Source organism: Phacochoerus africanus, chromosome 6 (assembly GCF_016906955.1).
Source record: "Phacochoerus africanus isolate WHEZ1 chromosome 6, ROS_Pafr_v1, whole genome shotgun sequence".
Lineage (NCBI taxonomy): Eukaryota > Metazoa > Chordata > Mammalia > Artiodactyla > Suidae > Phacochoerus > Phacochoerus africanus.
Genome location: NC_062549.1, coordinates 95,059,152 through 95,076,093, shown reverse-complemented (window position 1 = coordinate 95,076,093; position 16,942 = coordinate 95,059,152). Strand labels below are relative to the sequence as shown.

The window sequence follows — 16,942 nt, the reverse complement described above, 5'->3', positions numbered from 1 at the left end:
GGTCCCGCCAGCTGCGATCCCACCCCGCCTCGCCCCCTCCGCAGACACGAACATCTCTTGGGACCGTGGTCCCACCGCCCCTTCTCTCCGAACCCCCATCTGCTCACTGGAGCCCGAGCCCAGCGAGGCCAGGTGGGCCCAGCCACACCGCGCCCCGAGGCGGCCGCGGCCTCCCACCTCCTACTGCCCCGAGGGGCCCACAGCCGACAATTGGCAGCGGCAGAGACCAAGAGGCCGAGATAGAAGAAATATGGATTTTAATGAAGATTCTTCCCCTTTGGTATAAGTGAGACCCGTGAAGACATCCAAACAAAAAAGAAAAGAAAAAAAAACAATTTATAAAAGAGGAGGCGAGGATTTAGACAGTGCTTCTCCCTTATCCACGGGACCTAAGGACAGAGCAGGACCGGCTTCTGTCTTTGCGGCAGGGCCCGGCTTGGACAAGGGACTCCGAAACTGCGGGTTGAAAGTCCCCCCGACCCCCGTGGGAAACTAGCACTAATTCAGCCCAACTTGTGCCTCCCAGCCTGGCGGTGGGAGGCCCAAGTTTCTCTAGTCCTAGCTCACACTCAGACTCAGTTCTCTCCGGTGGAAGAGAGGCTGCTGCGGGTCCCAAGTGCCTCACAAGCTGGGGTGAGGAAAAGGTCAGGAGTTGTAAAAGGGCTTTGAAGAGTCAAAGAGGTGATGTAGAAACGCTACCGATTATTATCATTTTGTGCTCAAGAAAAGCTATGGAAAACAAATGAGGAAAGTAAATCTACAGCCCTAAAACATAGGCGAATAAAATAAAAAATAAATGCAGTTCCAAATCTACCAATGATATTTGGGGATTGTCTACTGCTTTAGAGTCTCAAGGCCCCTGATCCCACCTCCACAAAAATCCACCTGGGAGAATGGATAGTTCAGTCATCACCCCCATCCCCCCAGCAGGGGGAGGCAGGGCAGAGGCTACAGGAAGAAGGGCTATACTTTGGCTGTAGATATAACATGCATGCAACATGGGAGGGGTGGGTGTACGAAATGTTTATATACAGACCCCTGGGGCCAGGGGTCCTGGCCAGGAGGCACTGAGCAAGGGAGGGGTCCATCTCCCCACTGGCCAAGAGGGGGGCTCTGAGGCAGTCTCGAAGGGTGGCATATCCCCAGGGAGAGGGGACAGTTGCCACTCCTGCCTCTCTTCGTCCAACCTGAACTGGAGAGGGTGCTGAGCAAGGAGAGGACCAGGTCCCAGAAGCCAAGGTGTCAGCACCCATGTCCTTGACCTCAGGGGCCCAAGAGCTCTTTGCATAAAATATCTTCAGACCTAGCAGATGGTCAAAGGCACAAAGTTTAAATGCTCGGAAAGAGGGTGGTTTGAGAGGGGTCTGGGGTACCCTGAGCCCAGGGGTGGACTAAAGGTGTGATTCATTCCCCGTTCCCTGGAAGGGTGATGTCGCCACTGGGCCAATCACCACAGGACATGTTCCAGCACAAGGAGGCACACTGCCTAGGCCTCCAGTACCCACCTTGGGGAAGGGGGTATCAAGTTGGCACAGGAAAGGCCCAGGGAAGGGGGCCGCTCTGTACATTAATACTTTGGTGAGGTTTGGGGAGAAGCAGGACTCTACCCCTGGCTCCTGACTCAAACCCTCTCCCTCAGCTGGATGCTGAACCCACTGTCCACACTACCCCCAGCCCTATGCAGGGCCAAGCCCACAGAACACTCCCGAGTGAGGTCCTGAGAGGGAACAGGGTAGTAGGAGTCGCAGGGCATCTTCTGGGAGAGAGCACTGGGACAGATCACAGTTTCCTCTCCACAGGTTGCTGGAGACACAGTTCGCTGCCCGCAGAGATGATGGGCAAGTGATTGTCCATGTGGTAGCTGATGAGGTGACTGACACTCTCGAAGCGGTGATCCTTTGTCCGAACCTGGCAAGTGGGAAGGGAGAGGGCCAATTCAGGCGAAGAGTCAAATACAACCTCAGTCCCCAAGGCTGAGCAAACTGAAATATTCAAGAGAGGTGAGAAAGGAGAAAAAGATGGCAGGAGCGGGAGGACTGTCAGTCGTGATGACTGAGGCCTCCCTAGAAAAAGAAACTGGAGCTAGCCATGGCATTGAGCAGTAGATAGGTGAACTGGGAAAAGGCAGAGGGGACATCAGCCCAGAAATCGGGAAGCTGGAGTTCCCGTTGTGGCTCAGTGGTTAACAAATCCGACTAGGAACCATGAGGTTGCGGGTCCAATGCCTGGCCTCACTCAGTGGGTTAAGGATCTGGCGTTGCTATGAGCTGTGGTGTAGGTCTTAGATGCAGTTCGGATCTGGCGTTGCTGTGGTGTAGGCTGGCAGCTATAGCTCTGATGCAACTCCTAGCCTGGAATCTTCCATATGCTGTGGGTGCAGCCCCAAAAAGACCCAAAAAAAAAAAAAATTATCATCCTGAGTGAAGTAAGCCTGACAGAAAAATATAGAAAAATATAGTATCATATGATATCGCTTATATGTAAAATCTAAAATAAAGAAATACAAATGAACTTATGTACAAAACAGAAATAGACTCACTGACATAGAAAACAAATTCAAGGTTACCACAGGGCAAAGGGAGAGGGATAAATTAGGAGTTTGGGATTCATAAATATATACTGCAATATATACAATAGATAACCAACAAGGACCTACTGTGTAGCACAGGGAACTATATGCAGTAATTTGTAATAACCTATAAGGGAAAAGAATCTGAAAAAAAATATATATACATATGTATAAAACCAAAGCCCTTTGCTGTACACCTGAAACTAACAACTATACTTCAATTTAAAAAATGTTTTTAAAAGAGAGGCTCAGGTGAGATGAGCACCTTCTAGCTCTCATGGGCATAAGGGCTGGGGACTGGCCAGGACTAAAGGGAACACAGCTTAGGTTCAGGGATGTGAGAAGGGAAAGAACCCCGAGCCACCAGAGAGGGGAGGCCAGGCACCTGAGAGGCCCAGACAGAGGTGCCCGTCGGGCCAAATCTAGGAAGCAGTGAGGGCAAGAACAGGGCTGCCCAGGAGGGTGCTGCACCGTCCTTCCTGCCACGCCACCCATGCCTCTGCCACACTCACCACACCCTCAGGGTCCACCAGGAGCAGGTGCTTGGGCTGCCCGCTCTGCAAGCCGGTCAGCACGTACTGGCCAGGTGTGGTCGTGCTTTCCCGCACCAGGAAGTCCCCGTTGAGCTGCAGCAGTGCCTCGGCCTCGCGCCGGCTCAGCTTCCCATGGAACCAGGGCTCCCCTCGGAGTTGCTCGGCCATGGCCACCGACTGGGGAGGTGGAGGCACCCGAAGGGCATCTTCGAAGGGCTCTGGGGGTGCAGAGAGAGGGCTAGGAGGGGGGCTGGCACAACACATGCCCAGGACCCAGACCTTCAGGGAGGGGAAGCCAGGAAGGAAAGAGCAGATAAGCAGGAAAGGAAGAGGAACCCAGGAATTCCCGTCATGGCTCAGTGGTTAATGAATCCGACTAGGAACCATGAGGTTGCGGGTTCGATCCCTGGCCTTGCTCAGTGGGTTAAGGATCTGGCGTTGTCATGAGCTGTGGTGTACGTTACAGACGCGGCTTGGATCTGGTGCTATAGCTCTTGCGTAGGCTGGCAGCTACAGCTCCGATTCCACCCCTAGCCTGGGAACCTCCATATGCCATAGGAGTGGCCCAAGAAACTGCAAAAAGACAAAAAAAAAAAAAAGAAGAAGAGGAACCCAGCGGGAAGAGGCAGGTGCAGGAAAGACAGAGGCGCACTTACTCATGTCAAAGAGGTCTCGGGGTGCGCTTCCATTGATGGTAGGATTGGGGGGCCCGGCCCCGGCCCCTGCTTGCCGGGCCTTGTCTAGGTTCTGGACGTTGACATAAGAGGGATCATCAAAGAGCTCTCTGCCTGCTGAAGAAAGGGAGGCTTTACAGCGACCCCCGCCCTGCTTCGCACACCCCAGCTCTGCCCCTCTCAGCCCCCTTCCTACCTGGGCAGGGTGGCGGCGGCAGCATCTGTTTGCGGGCTTCTGGGTCGCCCCCAGGAGGCTGCCCCACAGGCTGAAGGGACAAAAATCAGGTGAGGCCAGAGGCCCTAACCAGCCACTCCTGTCCTGGGCCCAGCCCACTCCCCCCCCCCCCCAAGCAACTCACCAGTGTGGCTCCCAGGTGGCTGGGGGTCTGGGCGCTGGGGGGAGTGGGTCGAGCAGCCCCCGGGGGCACTCCTTCCCGAAGCCTCATGTCCACTACCCCCCCAAGAGGGGGCTCCTTCCCCGGAAAGTCATTATAGTACTGATGGTCAGGCGGCTCTTCCTCCTCCTCATCCCAAGCTGAGCCATCGAAGCCAGCCATCCTGGGAGGGACAGGAAGGAGAGGCACGTGGGAGGGAGGATGGAGGGAGATGAGAACAAGGGCCATGGACTGCGCAGTCCCTGAGGGGCAGGCTTGACGTGGGGCGTTTTATATATGGAATCTTGTCCTCCTCCTGGCAACCCTAGAAGGTAGGTTTCATTTCCTCCTCCGATTTTGTAGATGAGGAAAATGAGGGAGGGTCGGGGGTGAAAAGATTTACCCTGGTCTCCCAACTAAAAAGTGGTGAAGGGAGTTCCTGTCCTGGTGCAGCGGAAACAAACCCGACTAGGAACCATGAGGTTGCTGGTTCGACCCCTGGCCTCGCTTAGTGGGTTAAGGATCCGGCGTTGCCGTGAGCTGTGGTGTAGGTTGCAGATGAGGCTCGAATCCTGCGATGCTGTGGCTGTGGCCATAGGCTGGCAGCAACAGCTCCGATGAGACCCCTAGCCTGGGAACATCCATCTGCCATGGGTGTGGCCCTAAAACAAACAAACAAACAAACAAAAAGTGGTGAAGGAGTTCCTGTCATGGCTCAGCGGGAACGAACCCGACTAGTATCCATGAGGACGCAGGTTTGATCCCTGCCCTCAATCAGCAGGCTAAGGATCCAGTGTTGCTGTGGCTGTGGCGCAGGCCGGCAGCTACAGCTCTGATGCTACCCCTAGCCTGGGAACCTCCATATGCCACAGGTGTGGCCCTCAAAAGACTAAATAAATAAATAATTTAAAAAATTAAAAAATAAAAAGTGGTGAAGCTGAGACGTAAGTTCAAATTTGACTTTAGAGGCATGCCCTCGATCGTTATGCTGTCTCCCAAGAGGGAGGGGAAGCAGCACCACTATTCGGGGTGCTCCACCTACAGCATGTGGAGGTTCCCAAGCTAGGGGTCAAATTGCACCTGGAGCTGCCGGTCTACACCACAGCCATAGCAATACCAGATCCAAGACATGACCTACCCCGCAACTCACGGCAATGCCAGATCCTTAACCCAGAGACAGAGGCCAGGGACTGAACCTGAATCCTCATGGATACTAGTCGGGTTTGTTACCGCTGAGCCACAACAGAATCTCCCTCCGGAATAGTTTAACCTCCTCTAAATTCTCGACACTGCTGGTCTGATGTGGGAGAGGTAAGGATCTCAGGAAAGAGCCATGCTCCCTCGCCCAAATTCTTGATGGCTTCTAGAGGCATCTAAATATGGAGAAATGGACAAGAGAGAGGGACAGGCCAGAAAGAGATGGCTGGGACTAGGAAAGCCCATCCAGCCAGGAAGAGCTGGAGCGGGCGGCCCTGGACTACAGCTCCAGCACGGGCACCCGAGAGGAAGAGCTGGCCTGGCAGTAGGCAGGGCCTCGAAAGGCCTTCCCCATGGCCTCAGGAAACATAAGAATAGCAGGAAGTGGGAAGCAGGGGCTCGCAGGTTATTTCCTTCCCTGCTCCTCTCTGAGCTCAAGCGTGGGAAGAGCAGACCTACTTTTCCAATTCCAGTCCGGGCCCGAAAGCTGCCCCCGCCGCTGCTCGCCTGCTCACCTGTCATGAGGGGTGACCAGCTTGGGCGGGTTCCTGAGGTATTGTTTGAAGCGCAACTCAAAGGCCTGGCCAATGGTGCTGATGACGTCCTGAGCAAGCCCTTCGGGACACTCCAGGATGTGGCAGGCTGGGGGCACAGCAGAGGTTGTCAGGGGACTCAGGGGAAGGGGGGAGCATGCACAGACGGGGCCCTTGCCCTCATTCTCCGCAGCAGGAGCCCCTGCTGAGCTCCCAGGTCCTGCTCACCTGTCTCTCTGACAGCCGGCCCCACCCAGCGCTCCCCACCACGCCTCACCTCTCTGATTCACCGGGTCTTTGGCAACATAGGCGACATATTCGGCTGTGTCCTGGGGTAGACAGAATCAGAAGAGGCCAGTTAGCTCAACGGTAGAGCACCGCCTCAGTCCTGACCCCTCAAACCCGGCCCTAAGCAGCTATTGCCTCGGTCCTAGCACGCTCACCTCTCTAGCCAGTGTCCCCCCCCCATCCCAAGCTCCTCTCTCCTCTCCCACCACCTTGGTGCACTCCCCAACTCACCGGGTCCCCGCCGGACGCAAACGAGATGGATTGCATGTGGTGGTTGGCGATGATCTGAGGGTTAAGGCAGAGGATGGAGAAGGAAGGGAAGGAGGGGTGTCAGGCAGCCTGAGGGCCCACTGGGCACCCCTCACCACTGGCCCGGGACCCCAGCGTCCCAAGGTCATCCCTTTGGCTTCTCAACCCATGTCCTCCTAAACTACAACTTCCCCACCGCTCTGCTGCGCCCAAGGCTTCTCTGCTAAGTTCTTGCCCTCATGGCCAGGTTCCCACTGAGCCTTCCCATCGGTGTTTCTGCACGCCCTCACCCCCCGCCCTGACCCTGACTCCACCCCACCAACCTGTTTGCAGTCTGCGGCCATGAGGTTGAGGCTGCTGGTGGAGACGGTGAGAGTGATTGGCATTCCAGCAAATTTCAGGTTACTCCTCCCCAGGATGGAGCTGAGTGGGCGGCCACAGGGCTGGGGAAGGGCCCCAGGTCTCAGAAGCTGGGAGATCCCACACCAGGAAACCGTCCGCACTCCTGCCCTTCTCCCCACACGCGCCACACTAGCCTTGCCCCTGCTCCTCCGCATCTCCTGGCAGCATCCCCAGCGCCGTGGACCCCAGGTACCTTTCTCCTCCTTGTCGCCCCCTTCGCACCCGGCACAGCCTCACACACCAGACTGATGGCCTCCCTGGGGAAAGAGGGGTACTCAGACCCAGAGCCTGCCTCCAACTCGGCTGGGGCTGCCACAGGGCTGGGGGAGGGGAAGGCCAGGCCAGACTCCAGGGGCACTCCAGGCTCTTTGTCGTGGTGGATTGAATTAAGGGCCTTTAATATTTGATGACACTGAGAGGCCGCTTCCTGGCTGATTGGGTTAGGGCCTCAGTGGGTCTGGCCCCACCCCCTTCCAGCTACCAAATGTCCCAGCCCCTTCCCAAAGGCGGTGGTGGTGGTGGTAGCGGTGGTGGCGGCAGCGGCGGGCAGCAACCTTCCATCTACCCCCATTTTCCACTCAAGCTCCAGCTGCCAGCTGCCTCTGCCACCTCCCCCACAACTCCCCAGGCTGGATACGTAAGAAGGAGCCGGTCAGAGTTGTCTCTTTTCATTGAGACTTAGACTGACTCTCCTACCTGTCTCTAAATCACCTTCCCCACCCAAAGACAAGCCAGCACTAGCCACCACCACCAAGCGACCCCCTCCCGGTCCAAATGCCAGGAGCCCCGCGCTCTCGGCCCCGCCTCCCCACGAACCTGGTGACCTGAGTCCGGGTGTTGAAGTCCAGGGCGCGCATCGACTGCAGGACCTCCACACAGCCCATGTACTGAGGGGAGGGATGCGAGGAGGAGAGTCAGCCGCCTCCCTCCAGCCTCTTCATAAAGGGCCGTAGGACTCTGCCCTACGTGGTCCCTCAGGGAAGAAGAGATGAAGTTCTGCCCCGCTGCCCGTGGCTCCATCCCACAGAGTGCAGGACAATAGGGGGTGAGGAGAGAAGGGCGAGCTAGGAGGACCTCCTGCACAGTGGGGGGTGGGGGGAGGGAATTTGGAGGGGAGCGACAGGCCCTGGCTGGGATGGAGTGACATCTCCAGAAAGGGGGAGCAGACTGGAGGGGAGTCACTCAAGAGCCACTCATTCCAACACTTACTAAGGGCCTGTCCTGGGCTTTGTGCTGAGCATGGCAGGCTGGGGGTAGGGGTGGGGGAGTCACAGGACCCAAGGGGACCCAGACAGAGCTGGAAGAGAAGGGGCTACAGAATCAGAGAAGGCGCACAAAAGGCTTAAGAAACAGGACACGGAAACCAAGGGAGTTGCTGGGGAAAAGAAGGGGAAAAAAAGAGACTCATGAGCAGAGGAACTGGAGGGGTCAGGGAGGGAGGACGCTCACTCACCCGAACCAAGTAGGAAACCCCGGGTCCCATGACTTTGTCGTTGGGATGCAGCCAGCCCCGCGTGGGCTTATTGACGAAGCTCCCGTGGCGGGTCCACTCCTCGCCCCCCAGCTGGCCCCCTTCCACCCGAGTCCTGCGCCCGCCGCCTCCACTCAGCTTGTTCATGTCCTGGAGGAAGGGCAGGGGGCCTGAGTCGGGTACAGCTGCCCCGACGGTCCCCTCCCCATCCTCGGCTGCCCTTCCTGGATCCCCCTTCGGCCCTGGGCGCCCCCCAGCTGGGTTGGCCAGCTTCAGGTTGCTCATCCGGGGGAAGAAGGAGCACAGGGTGGTGGGGCTGTCGTCCCCTGGCAGAGGTGGCAGCATGGGCCCCAGGGACGAGGCTGACGGGGAAGGCAGCTCCTCTGGTGGAGTGGACCCTGAAGCCCCCTCCTCCAGCGATGACAGAGACTCATTCCGAAGTGGGTTGTACTTGGGCTTGGGGGGCAGGAGATCCATGGCTGGAGTGAGAGGGAGGCTGCTGCCCAGCCTGGCCCCCCTGCCAGTCAGGGCAAGGGGGCCAGGCAGGGGGCATCCCCAGGCCCTTAGCCTGATCGGACCTCTGTGGCCCAGGGGTCTCAAGGGTCCTGGGGAGGGAGAGGGACAAGTGGCTCTGGCTCCCGCGGCTCAGACCCAGACAGTTCCAGGCCCCATCTCTGCCCAGCGTGGATGGAGCCTCTTCTCTGGCTGAGAGGAGAACAGGCTGGACCTAGAGCTGCCTGGCTCCTCCCCAGGGGCGGGGAGCGAAGGGGAGAGACCAATCCCGTGGACAGTGCTGACTCACAGGCTCTGAGGGGCTGAGCCCCCAACACCGCCCCAACCTAGAACTCTTTCGGGGCAGAGTGCACTGTGCCCCCCCCCCCGCCCCCTCCCTGGCCCACCCCGTACAAACAACATGTAATCTAGGGAGGAGTAGAGTGGGATTGGAAGGGAAGGATGGAGGGGTGAGAAGGAAAGGAGGGCGATAAGAGGAGGTCTGGATCAATCCAAACCGGACATGGGCAGGCCAAAGAGAGCAGGAAGCTGGTGGGGGGAGTGGGGAATGAGGGAGGAAACAGAGACAGCTGGGGGTGGGAAAGGGAGGGGATCCCTGAGCTCAGCATTTCCCTTCCTGTCCTGGTCGAACACTCAGATTCCCTCATCCCCCAGCACCCCCTAGTCTCGGTCATTAGCATCCTCCGCTGCAACAGCCAGGGAGGGAGCTACAGAAATGGGAAAAGGAAGGACATGGTCCCGGTGGATGCAGAGAGGGGCCAAGGGGAAGGGCAGAGCTGGTGAAGTAAGGGAATAAAGTCCCTTACTTCATCATCATGATGGGTGTTGCATCAGGGAGCCACCAGGCAGGAGCCGGAGCAGACGACGGGCTGGTGGAGGCTTGTTCTCTGCATGGTGTGTACCATGCCAAGGAGCAGCAACTCATGCCAGGCACCCTTCTGCAGCCCCCCACCACTTTCCGCAGCCAAGCAAGTTATCAAGGGTAGGAGGGGTGGGGGCTGCCAGGGCACTGACACTAACATCAGTCCCCTGGACCTGCAGGCAAGCTCCTACCCCTCCTCTGGCCGTAGGGACCCTAGAGGGTACAGGTATCCACCACAGAGCCCGAGGCCCCACCCCGCCAGGGGCAGTGTCTGGCTGGGGAGGGGAGAGTGAAACAGTTCTCCAAGAGGAGGGGGACGGGGGCTACAGGCCACGAAGAGATAAGGTAGGCAGAAGACCAATCTGTGCCAAGGGGAAAGGAGTGCCAGGAAAAGGAGGACTGAGGCTGGACACAGGAAACAGTCTCAAACCCATTCCTTCCACCCACAGCTTCATGCCACAGCTCTGCTTGAGGGGGCCATGGAGGCAGCTGGAAAGTGACCAAGAAATAAAGAGTGAAAGATACATATAGCCCCCCAGGCTGGCCTCGGAATATCTATCCTTAAATTTATCTCCCAGGATAAAAAGACAGCAAATAATCATAGGATTATAACAATCAACAGCACCAGCACTTCGAACGTGTCAGACACTGTGCTTATCACCTCCTCTTGGTCCACAACGGAGGAGAGCTTTGCCACTCCATTTGCCACTCCTGGGAAGAAACTCTATGGCTCTCTTTCCTAAGGCCTCAGCTCCCAGGCCTAGAGAGAATGAAGAAAGTATGCTGCCTGAGCCTCACACCTTCCACACACAAACACACACCAGGATGTGCTCATCTTTCAGAGGCAGGCATTTGGTGGCTGCCTGCAGGATCCAGAGGTCGTGGATGACCAACAGGTGTGGGCATCGTCAGACAAAAGAGAGGAAGCAGGGCTCTTTAAATGAAGCAGGGCTCTTTAAATTTACGTAGGAAGAAAAGAGATTGCTACTGAGAGTCCCGGCCTCTGGGTGTGGGGAAGAAGCTGCGAGTGGCGCCTCAGCCCAGCAGGGAGGAGGAGGCAAGAGCGGCGGAAAGTAGCAGGAAATGGCGAAAGCCTCAGGAATGTTTCCAGAAGGGAAGGCTAGGCAAGCGGGAAAGAGGAATGCCCAGACTAGAACTCTGGTTAGGGGGAAGGGAAGAGCCAGAGAAATGCTGCGGCCTGAGGAGGCCCTTAAAAAAAAAAAAAAAAAATCAAAGAGCAAAAAGGACACTGTTCCCTACACCCACTGCAAGCCACTTTCTGGTGATAGAAAACTTGCGCTTCTGTCACACCCACATGTCGCACATCAACAAATCCATGGCCCTACCCAGCTCCCGACGACGACCACGACGACGACGATGGACAGGTATGAGACAAACAGCTGTTTCTGGGGTGGAGTCGGCCCTGGGAAGGGAAACTCAGGGAGTGGGGTTGGGAGTCTTATGAGCAAGTCTCCCTCCCACTCTCGTGCCAAACCCCAAGTCCAGCCCCCTACAAGTAGGTCCACCCTTGTAAGGGGGTAAGGACAAGGGCTGCCTCTAATCTCTTACTTCTCAGAACCAGAGATGTGAACTTTTGCCTTCCTACCCGGTGGAGCATGAGAGCTCAGGAAAATTGAGCTAGAGGCCCCAAAGAGAAAAAGAACAGGGAAATGTAAGCAGGTGACGTTCCAGGGGCTGAAGACAAAGCTCCCCAGGCGATGACCTGGGACCTACAGGGATAAAGATCTTGAGGGGGCGTGGTCCCTTAGAACGCGTGCATCAGAGATTTCCAGGAGGCCAGGCTTCTGGGCGCTCAGACGTGGATTAGGGAAGGGGCGGAGCTTCTAGAGGGGCGGAAACCCTAGAGAGGAGTGGCTTCACGAATTCGAGCAGATCTTTGAGGGGCAGGGCTTTGCCCTTTGGGGAGATAGGCTTTTTGACAGACAGGAGTTAGCGGAGAATCGTCGCGAGGCGGGGTTTCGGGTAATTGGAAAGACTAACGTTGGGTTTCTAGGAGTAAGGCTTGGAAGCAGGTCTAGGGGTGGGACTTCCAGGAAAGCTGGGCGACGGGGTGGGGTCGGGGACAATAAACGGGAAATAAGTCGGGGTTCAGGGAGCCCCCTGAAGTTGGGAGGTGGGACTTCCGGGGAGGGGGTCGCAGGGGGCGGGACTTATAAATGAAGACCGGAAGTAGGGTCCCGGGAGAGGGGTTCCGGGGTGGAGGGGAGGTTCGCCTAAGGAGAAAAAAAAAGGCCCCAACTCACCAGGGCTTCATGGGGTCTCCGCACCGCACCGCGGGTCGATTTGGTTCCGGATCACGCCACTGCCTCCTTAGGTCGCCGCTCCAACTTTCTCCCCGGGCCCGGCCTCCCTGGAGAAACTTTATTGCACTCACTTCCGGCCTTACTAACCCCTGACCCTCTACCTCATCGTCCCTCCTTCACCCATCCCACTTTCCCAAATCAGCCAATGATGCGCGAGAACGCTCACAGGGCAGTGATAGCCTATAAGAGGCCTATTTTTGACCTACGTTTTTCTTTAGAAACTTAAGCAGTGCACTCCAATAAGGACCTGAAGAGAAGCAAACCTAAGCCAATCGAAGGCTTGGAAGTGGAGTTGTCCCGCCTTCCGCCAGGCGGACCAATAGGAAGCGCGGGCGGCGTGTTTGAAAGCGAGGCCAAAGAGGGTGGGAGCGCGTGCTGCTGGGAGTTGTTTGGAGGTTGGCGTTGCGGTGTTGATGGTCCTCCGGCAGAGCGATCATGTCGCACAAACAAATTTACTATTCGGACAAATACGACGACGAGGAGTTCGAGTACCGGTTAGTGCCGGCGCGGGGGCAGTATCGAGGTGGTGAGCTTTGACAAGTGAGGGCACGAGGAATTAGTAACAGGGACCGGAGGTATAGAGTCGGCGCATGCGCAAGAGGTTAACGGGAAAGGGTGTGCGCTTTGAGCGTAAGGCGCATGCGCGAAAGGTAGGGGGTCGCTCAAAAAAGCCTAAAAGTGGTAGTGAATTTGTAGTAAGCTCTCCCGTGGGGAGGAGGGGTAGGTGGGCGTGGTTAGAGTGCTGCCCATCCCCACTCTTGAGGGTTTCTAGATCATTCTCTCCAATTTGCTGAGCAGGTTGAACTTGACTTCTTGAGACTGCTTGTATCACCGCAACACCACAGAGCCTCTGGGGTCGGGAGAAGCTCGAATTTTCCTCGCCTCTTCAAAGTGAGGGGAGTTCTGAGAGAGCCTGAGTGGTTTTCATTAATTCATGGAAAAGGAGCGTGGTTGTCTGGCTTGTTTTATAGGAAGGGGGCTTTGAGGATCAGGAGTGGAATAAAACTGGCCAGAAGCATTGAGTAAAGACTTAATACGGACCTAATAGATGACCTTCAAATATTTGAAGGGCATCTACTTGGGAAACAGCTTATAGGTTTCAGATGTTGTGCTAAAGTGCAGGGATAAGCCATGGTGCCTGCTTTCACCAAAACTTTTTTAAGTCTGTGGAAATACTCAGAAGGTGGTACTTGGCATGATAGAACTTTGTACAGGTTGTGATGGGAGCAGTAGGACTTGCCAAGCACAGCGAAGAAAGTGAGTCGCTCCAGAGTTTGCATTTGATAAATCCTAACCATAATTCTAGATTAGAAAATTAGGGAAGAAAAGGAGTTCTGCAAATGTTGGCATTCCACCAATCTGTGTTAATTGTAATACTTAAAACACCTGGAAGCTTGGTTGTCTTGTATTTCTTCTGCAGCCTAGTGCAGGGCTCTGGGCCCTCTGGAGAACTTGGAGTGTGCCAACAAATACATAACTATATGTATGCCACATGGTTGGGAAAAGACCCCAAGCCCTGTTTGGACCTAATTAACTTTCTTTTCCTCACCTGTTTTCCTCTCCATCTAAAGGAGGCTAACTAAAATTAGGTGCTTATAATTTATAAGGGCTAGGGGAAGGAACATCACTAGTTTCCTCCCCTGGAATATGTAAGACTTGGCAGTGATACGTGATTTAAGAGAAGAGGTTTTATTATGTGTTGCTTTTTTGATTTGTTTTTTGGGGCTATTGGGATTTTTTTGTCTGTCTAAATGGGTATGGAAGCCAGTCTTTACTCCAGGGACTTATTAGGATGTAAGCTATTTTCAAATATTTAGACTAGAATGGACTCTTTGGGGTTCCCGTTGTGGCTCAGCGGTCATGAACCCAACTAGTATCCATGAGGATGCAGGTTCAATCCCTGGCCTCCCTCAGGGGGTTAAGGATCTGGCATTGCCATGAGCTGTAGTTTAGGTCCCAGACGCTGCTCTGATCCTGAGTTGCTGTGGATGTGGCTTAGCCCTGCAGCTTTCATATGCCACAAGTGAGGCTCTAAAAAGAAAAAAAAAATGTCTCTTTGGAGAAAAAAAAATCTGTTAGCAGAGAGAGAGCATTCGGTACATTTTCATTGAACATGCTAAAGTCTGTCTGGGTCAGCCCAATCCAAATCAGAATAGTAACTTCTTTGCCATGAAAGGGACTTATGCTTGATTAGGAAAGCATGCAGTTTCCCAAAAGAAATCTCATGGCACATCCCTTCAGAGTTAGGAAAGTAAAATTAAAGATAGATCTTAAAGGAGAAGACATTTACATTTCTGCCTTTGTGCTGGCTGCTTTTTTTTTTTTTTTTTTTTTTGCTTTTTTAGGGCTGCACCAGCAGCATATAGAGGTTCCCAGGCTAGGGGTTGAATCAGAGCTGTAGCCACCAGCCCACGCCGCAGCATCTGCTGCCTACACAACAGCTCACGGCAACACCAGATCCTTAACCCACTGAGCGAGGCCAGGGATCGAAACTGCGTCCTCATGGACACTAGTCAGAATCGTTTTCCCTGAGCCATGGTGGAAACTCCTGTATTGGCTTTTCTATACAGCACTCCCTGATAGGCCTTTCCTGTACATGAAATCATGTCCCTCCCTTCCTTACCAACCCTGTGCAAAACTGCCTTTAATTATTAACACTGTGTGTGTTGTGGGGCTCCCATTATATTGTTCTAGGGTAATCAACTAGAAGACTGTAAGCTCCGAGAAGGCTGAGGCAGTGCCTGGAATTTAGGTGCTCCTTCACTGGTGTTATCCATTAATTTGTACTTTTTAATATACTTTTGTAAGAATTTACGTAACGTGGCCTTTATTTTCTAGCTGCCTCTGCCCCACAGTGAGATTATACAAACTCCCTGCCATTAGGAACTGATTTTTCTTTCCTTTCCTCTCTTGGTTGTAAATGCAGGCACTCGTCTGACAGTGTACCCGGTAATGAAACCAATTCCCCGCCTTCCCATGTTTCTGTTACAGGCACGTCATGTTGCCCAAGGACATAGCCAAGCTGGTCCCTAAAACCCATTTGATGTCTGAATCTGAATGGAGGAACCTTGGCGTTCAGCAGAGTCAGGGATGGGTCCACTATATGATCCATGAACCAGGTCAGTGCACTGGCAGAAAGCAATCATGTAGGCCTGTGGGAATAAAGGAATGATAAGATCACATGGCCCAGAGAAATAAGGGGAAGGTGGGGGTGGTTTACTGCATTACCCCACCAGCTATCTAGAAAAACAGAAGTGACCAAAAATAAGAACGTATCTGGGAAGTTCAGACCCAACCTGTCACTGAAAAAAATCTCCTTTAATCTAGTTCAGTCAGAGGGTGCTCTCTTTTTCAGGCCACACATACCCTGGTAGAAGTTATGGCCTCTGCTTCACTCTCCATCGGAAAGTGAATTTTTGGAAGTGTTCCAGATAAACCCAAGGAAAAGTACACTTCTTGATAAAACACCAGACACCAAACTGCCAGGCAAAACTAATAAAGGACACCCTGGGGCTGTACAAACATAGCAAGAGAAACGATGTTAATAATTTTGTACTGGGTACACAGGCCTGGCCTCTGGGTCTGCATCTTAGGTCACATGCTTAAGTCTTAATTTAGTTACAAAGATCTGAGTGGGTGATAGCTGGGAAGTAGGAGCAGATGACACTATAGGTTGTGCATAGGATCATATGAGCTTGTCTCTTAGATTTCACTCACTTTTTCAGAACCTCATATCTTGTTGTTCCGGCGGCCACTGCCCAAGAAGCCAAAGAAATGAAGCTGGGGAGCCATTTTTTTCAGCCTCAAGCTTTACGCAGCTGTCCTCACTTGCTAACGTTTTTCTGATGACATTATTGTGTTGCCTTCTTGTTTCTCACTTTGATATTTAAAGAATGTTCTATACACTGTTTGACTGTGCTGATGACTGCTTTGCTCCTTAAGCAGAGCCAACAGGACCACGGCCCAGCCGAATGAGTACTCTTTGGGTTGCAAACCAATGTAAACTCTGTATCCAGAATACACTAGGCAGATGGAGGAAGCATCTGAGAATAAGACCATGGCTGTTACAAGGATTGTGTAAACTTGCTGTTTCGTTTTTTTTCCCGCCAGGTGTTGTGTGTATGGTGATTTATGTTTCAATGTATTGGAAGCTTTCCATTTTATTCAAGAAATCTGTTCCATGTTACAAGCCTTGATTAAAGAGGAAGTTTTTATAATCTAATTGTCTAATTATAAAGGTTTTTCTCCCCCCTCCATCCCATTCACTATCGTGGTTCTAATTACATGCCCTTCGGTGAGATAATGAAGCTCAGCTCTTTGCAGATAATGAGGTTTATTTCAACCTTCAGGTAACTGGTTTTTAATCTACTTTAAGCAGACTTTGCTGTCAAACAGCTACTGAAATACGTTTCTAACTACAGGCCTAAGAGGTTATCTAGGGACAACATCATCTCATCAAAACAAATGAACTGTTTTCTGTGGTCATGGATGCTGCTAAGATAGCTCTGATTTTTGAAGAGCATACAAGGGTAATGAGAGGGGCCTGTCAGCCAGAGGCTGCTAGTGCGCTGCACTTCCTGCCCAGCCTAAGGCTCAGGCACACCTATGGCCTGTTCACTCCACACACTGGTTTAGGGGTGTTTTCAGTGGTTCTCACTTTGAGCATTGGAATCGTCTGGGTGGCTTTAGAAGTGCTGATGCCTGAGTCTTTCCCAAGGAAGTCGACATAATTGGTCCAGGGTGTGGCCTGGATGAGGGGATTTCAAGTATTCTTATACAGGTAGTTACAGCACTAACCTTTGAGAAAATAATTGTAAACTGTGGCTATTTAAGAAAACATGTCGCCCAAGAATTAACCCACTACTTTTAACAGTAGTGCTAAGTAAGGGGAATTAACCTCCTCCCTTCTGCTGGTCTTCCATTCATTTATTCCTAAAGCGGTAGTTCAAGTGT

The 16,942-nt window shown here is 53.6% G+C and overlaps 2 protein-coding genes across 6 annotated transcripts; one reads left to right on the top strand and one right to left on the bottom strand.

The window, feature by feature from the left end:
* Positions 1-240: 240 nt before the first annotated feature.
* SHC1 (SHC adaptor protein 1) lies at positions 241-12,087 on the bottom strand. Of its 5 annotated transcripts, XM_047784436.1 has the most exons (14): positions 11,930-12,087; positions 11,012-11,088; positions 8,273-8,440; positions 7,636-7,706; positions 7,013-7,076; positions 6,741-6,860; positions 6,400-6,453; positions 6,158-6,209; positions 5,863-5,989; positions 4,136-4,334; positions 3,973-4,042; positions 3,759-3,893; positions 3,082-3,320; positions 241-1,908 (listed from the first exon to the last, which is right to left on the bottom strand). In XM_047784436.1, exons 3-14 carry the CDS (start codon positions 8,435-8,437, stop codon positions 1,780-1,782), a joined length of 1,425 nt encoding a protein of 474 aa, XP_047640392.1. In that variant the 5' UTR covers positions 8,438-8,440; positions 11,012-11,088; positions 11,930-12,087; the 3' UTR covers positions 241-1,779. The 5 variants fall into 5 exon arrangements, with proteins under 5 accessions (XP_047640392.1, XP_047640391.1, XP_047640393.1 ...); XM_047784435.1 differs by lacking the exon at positions 11,012-11,088 and having other exon boundaries at positions 11,930-12,086; XM_047784437.1 differs by lacking the exons at positions 11,012-11,088; positions 11,930-12,087 and adding an exon at positions 10,327-10,425.
* CKS1B (CDC28 protein kinase regulatory subunit 1B) lies at positions 11,557-16,211 on the top strand. Its single transcript, XM_047784438.1, has 4 exons — positions 11,557-11,648; positions 12,208-12,483; positions 14,981-15,108; positions 15,715-16,211. The coding sequence occupies exons 2-4, from the start codon at positions 12,425-12,427 to the stop codon at positions 15,765-15,767; spliced, it is 240 nt and encodes a 79-aa protein (XP_047640394.1). The 5' UTR covers positions 11,557-11,648; positions 12,208-12,424; the 3' UTR covers positions 15,768-16,211.
* Positions 16,212-16,942: the final 731 nt, after the last annotated feature.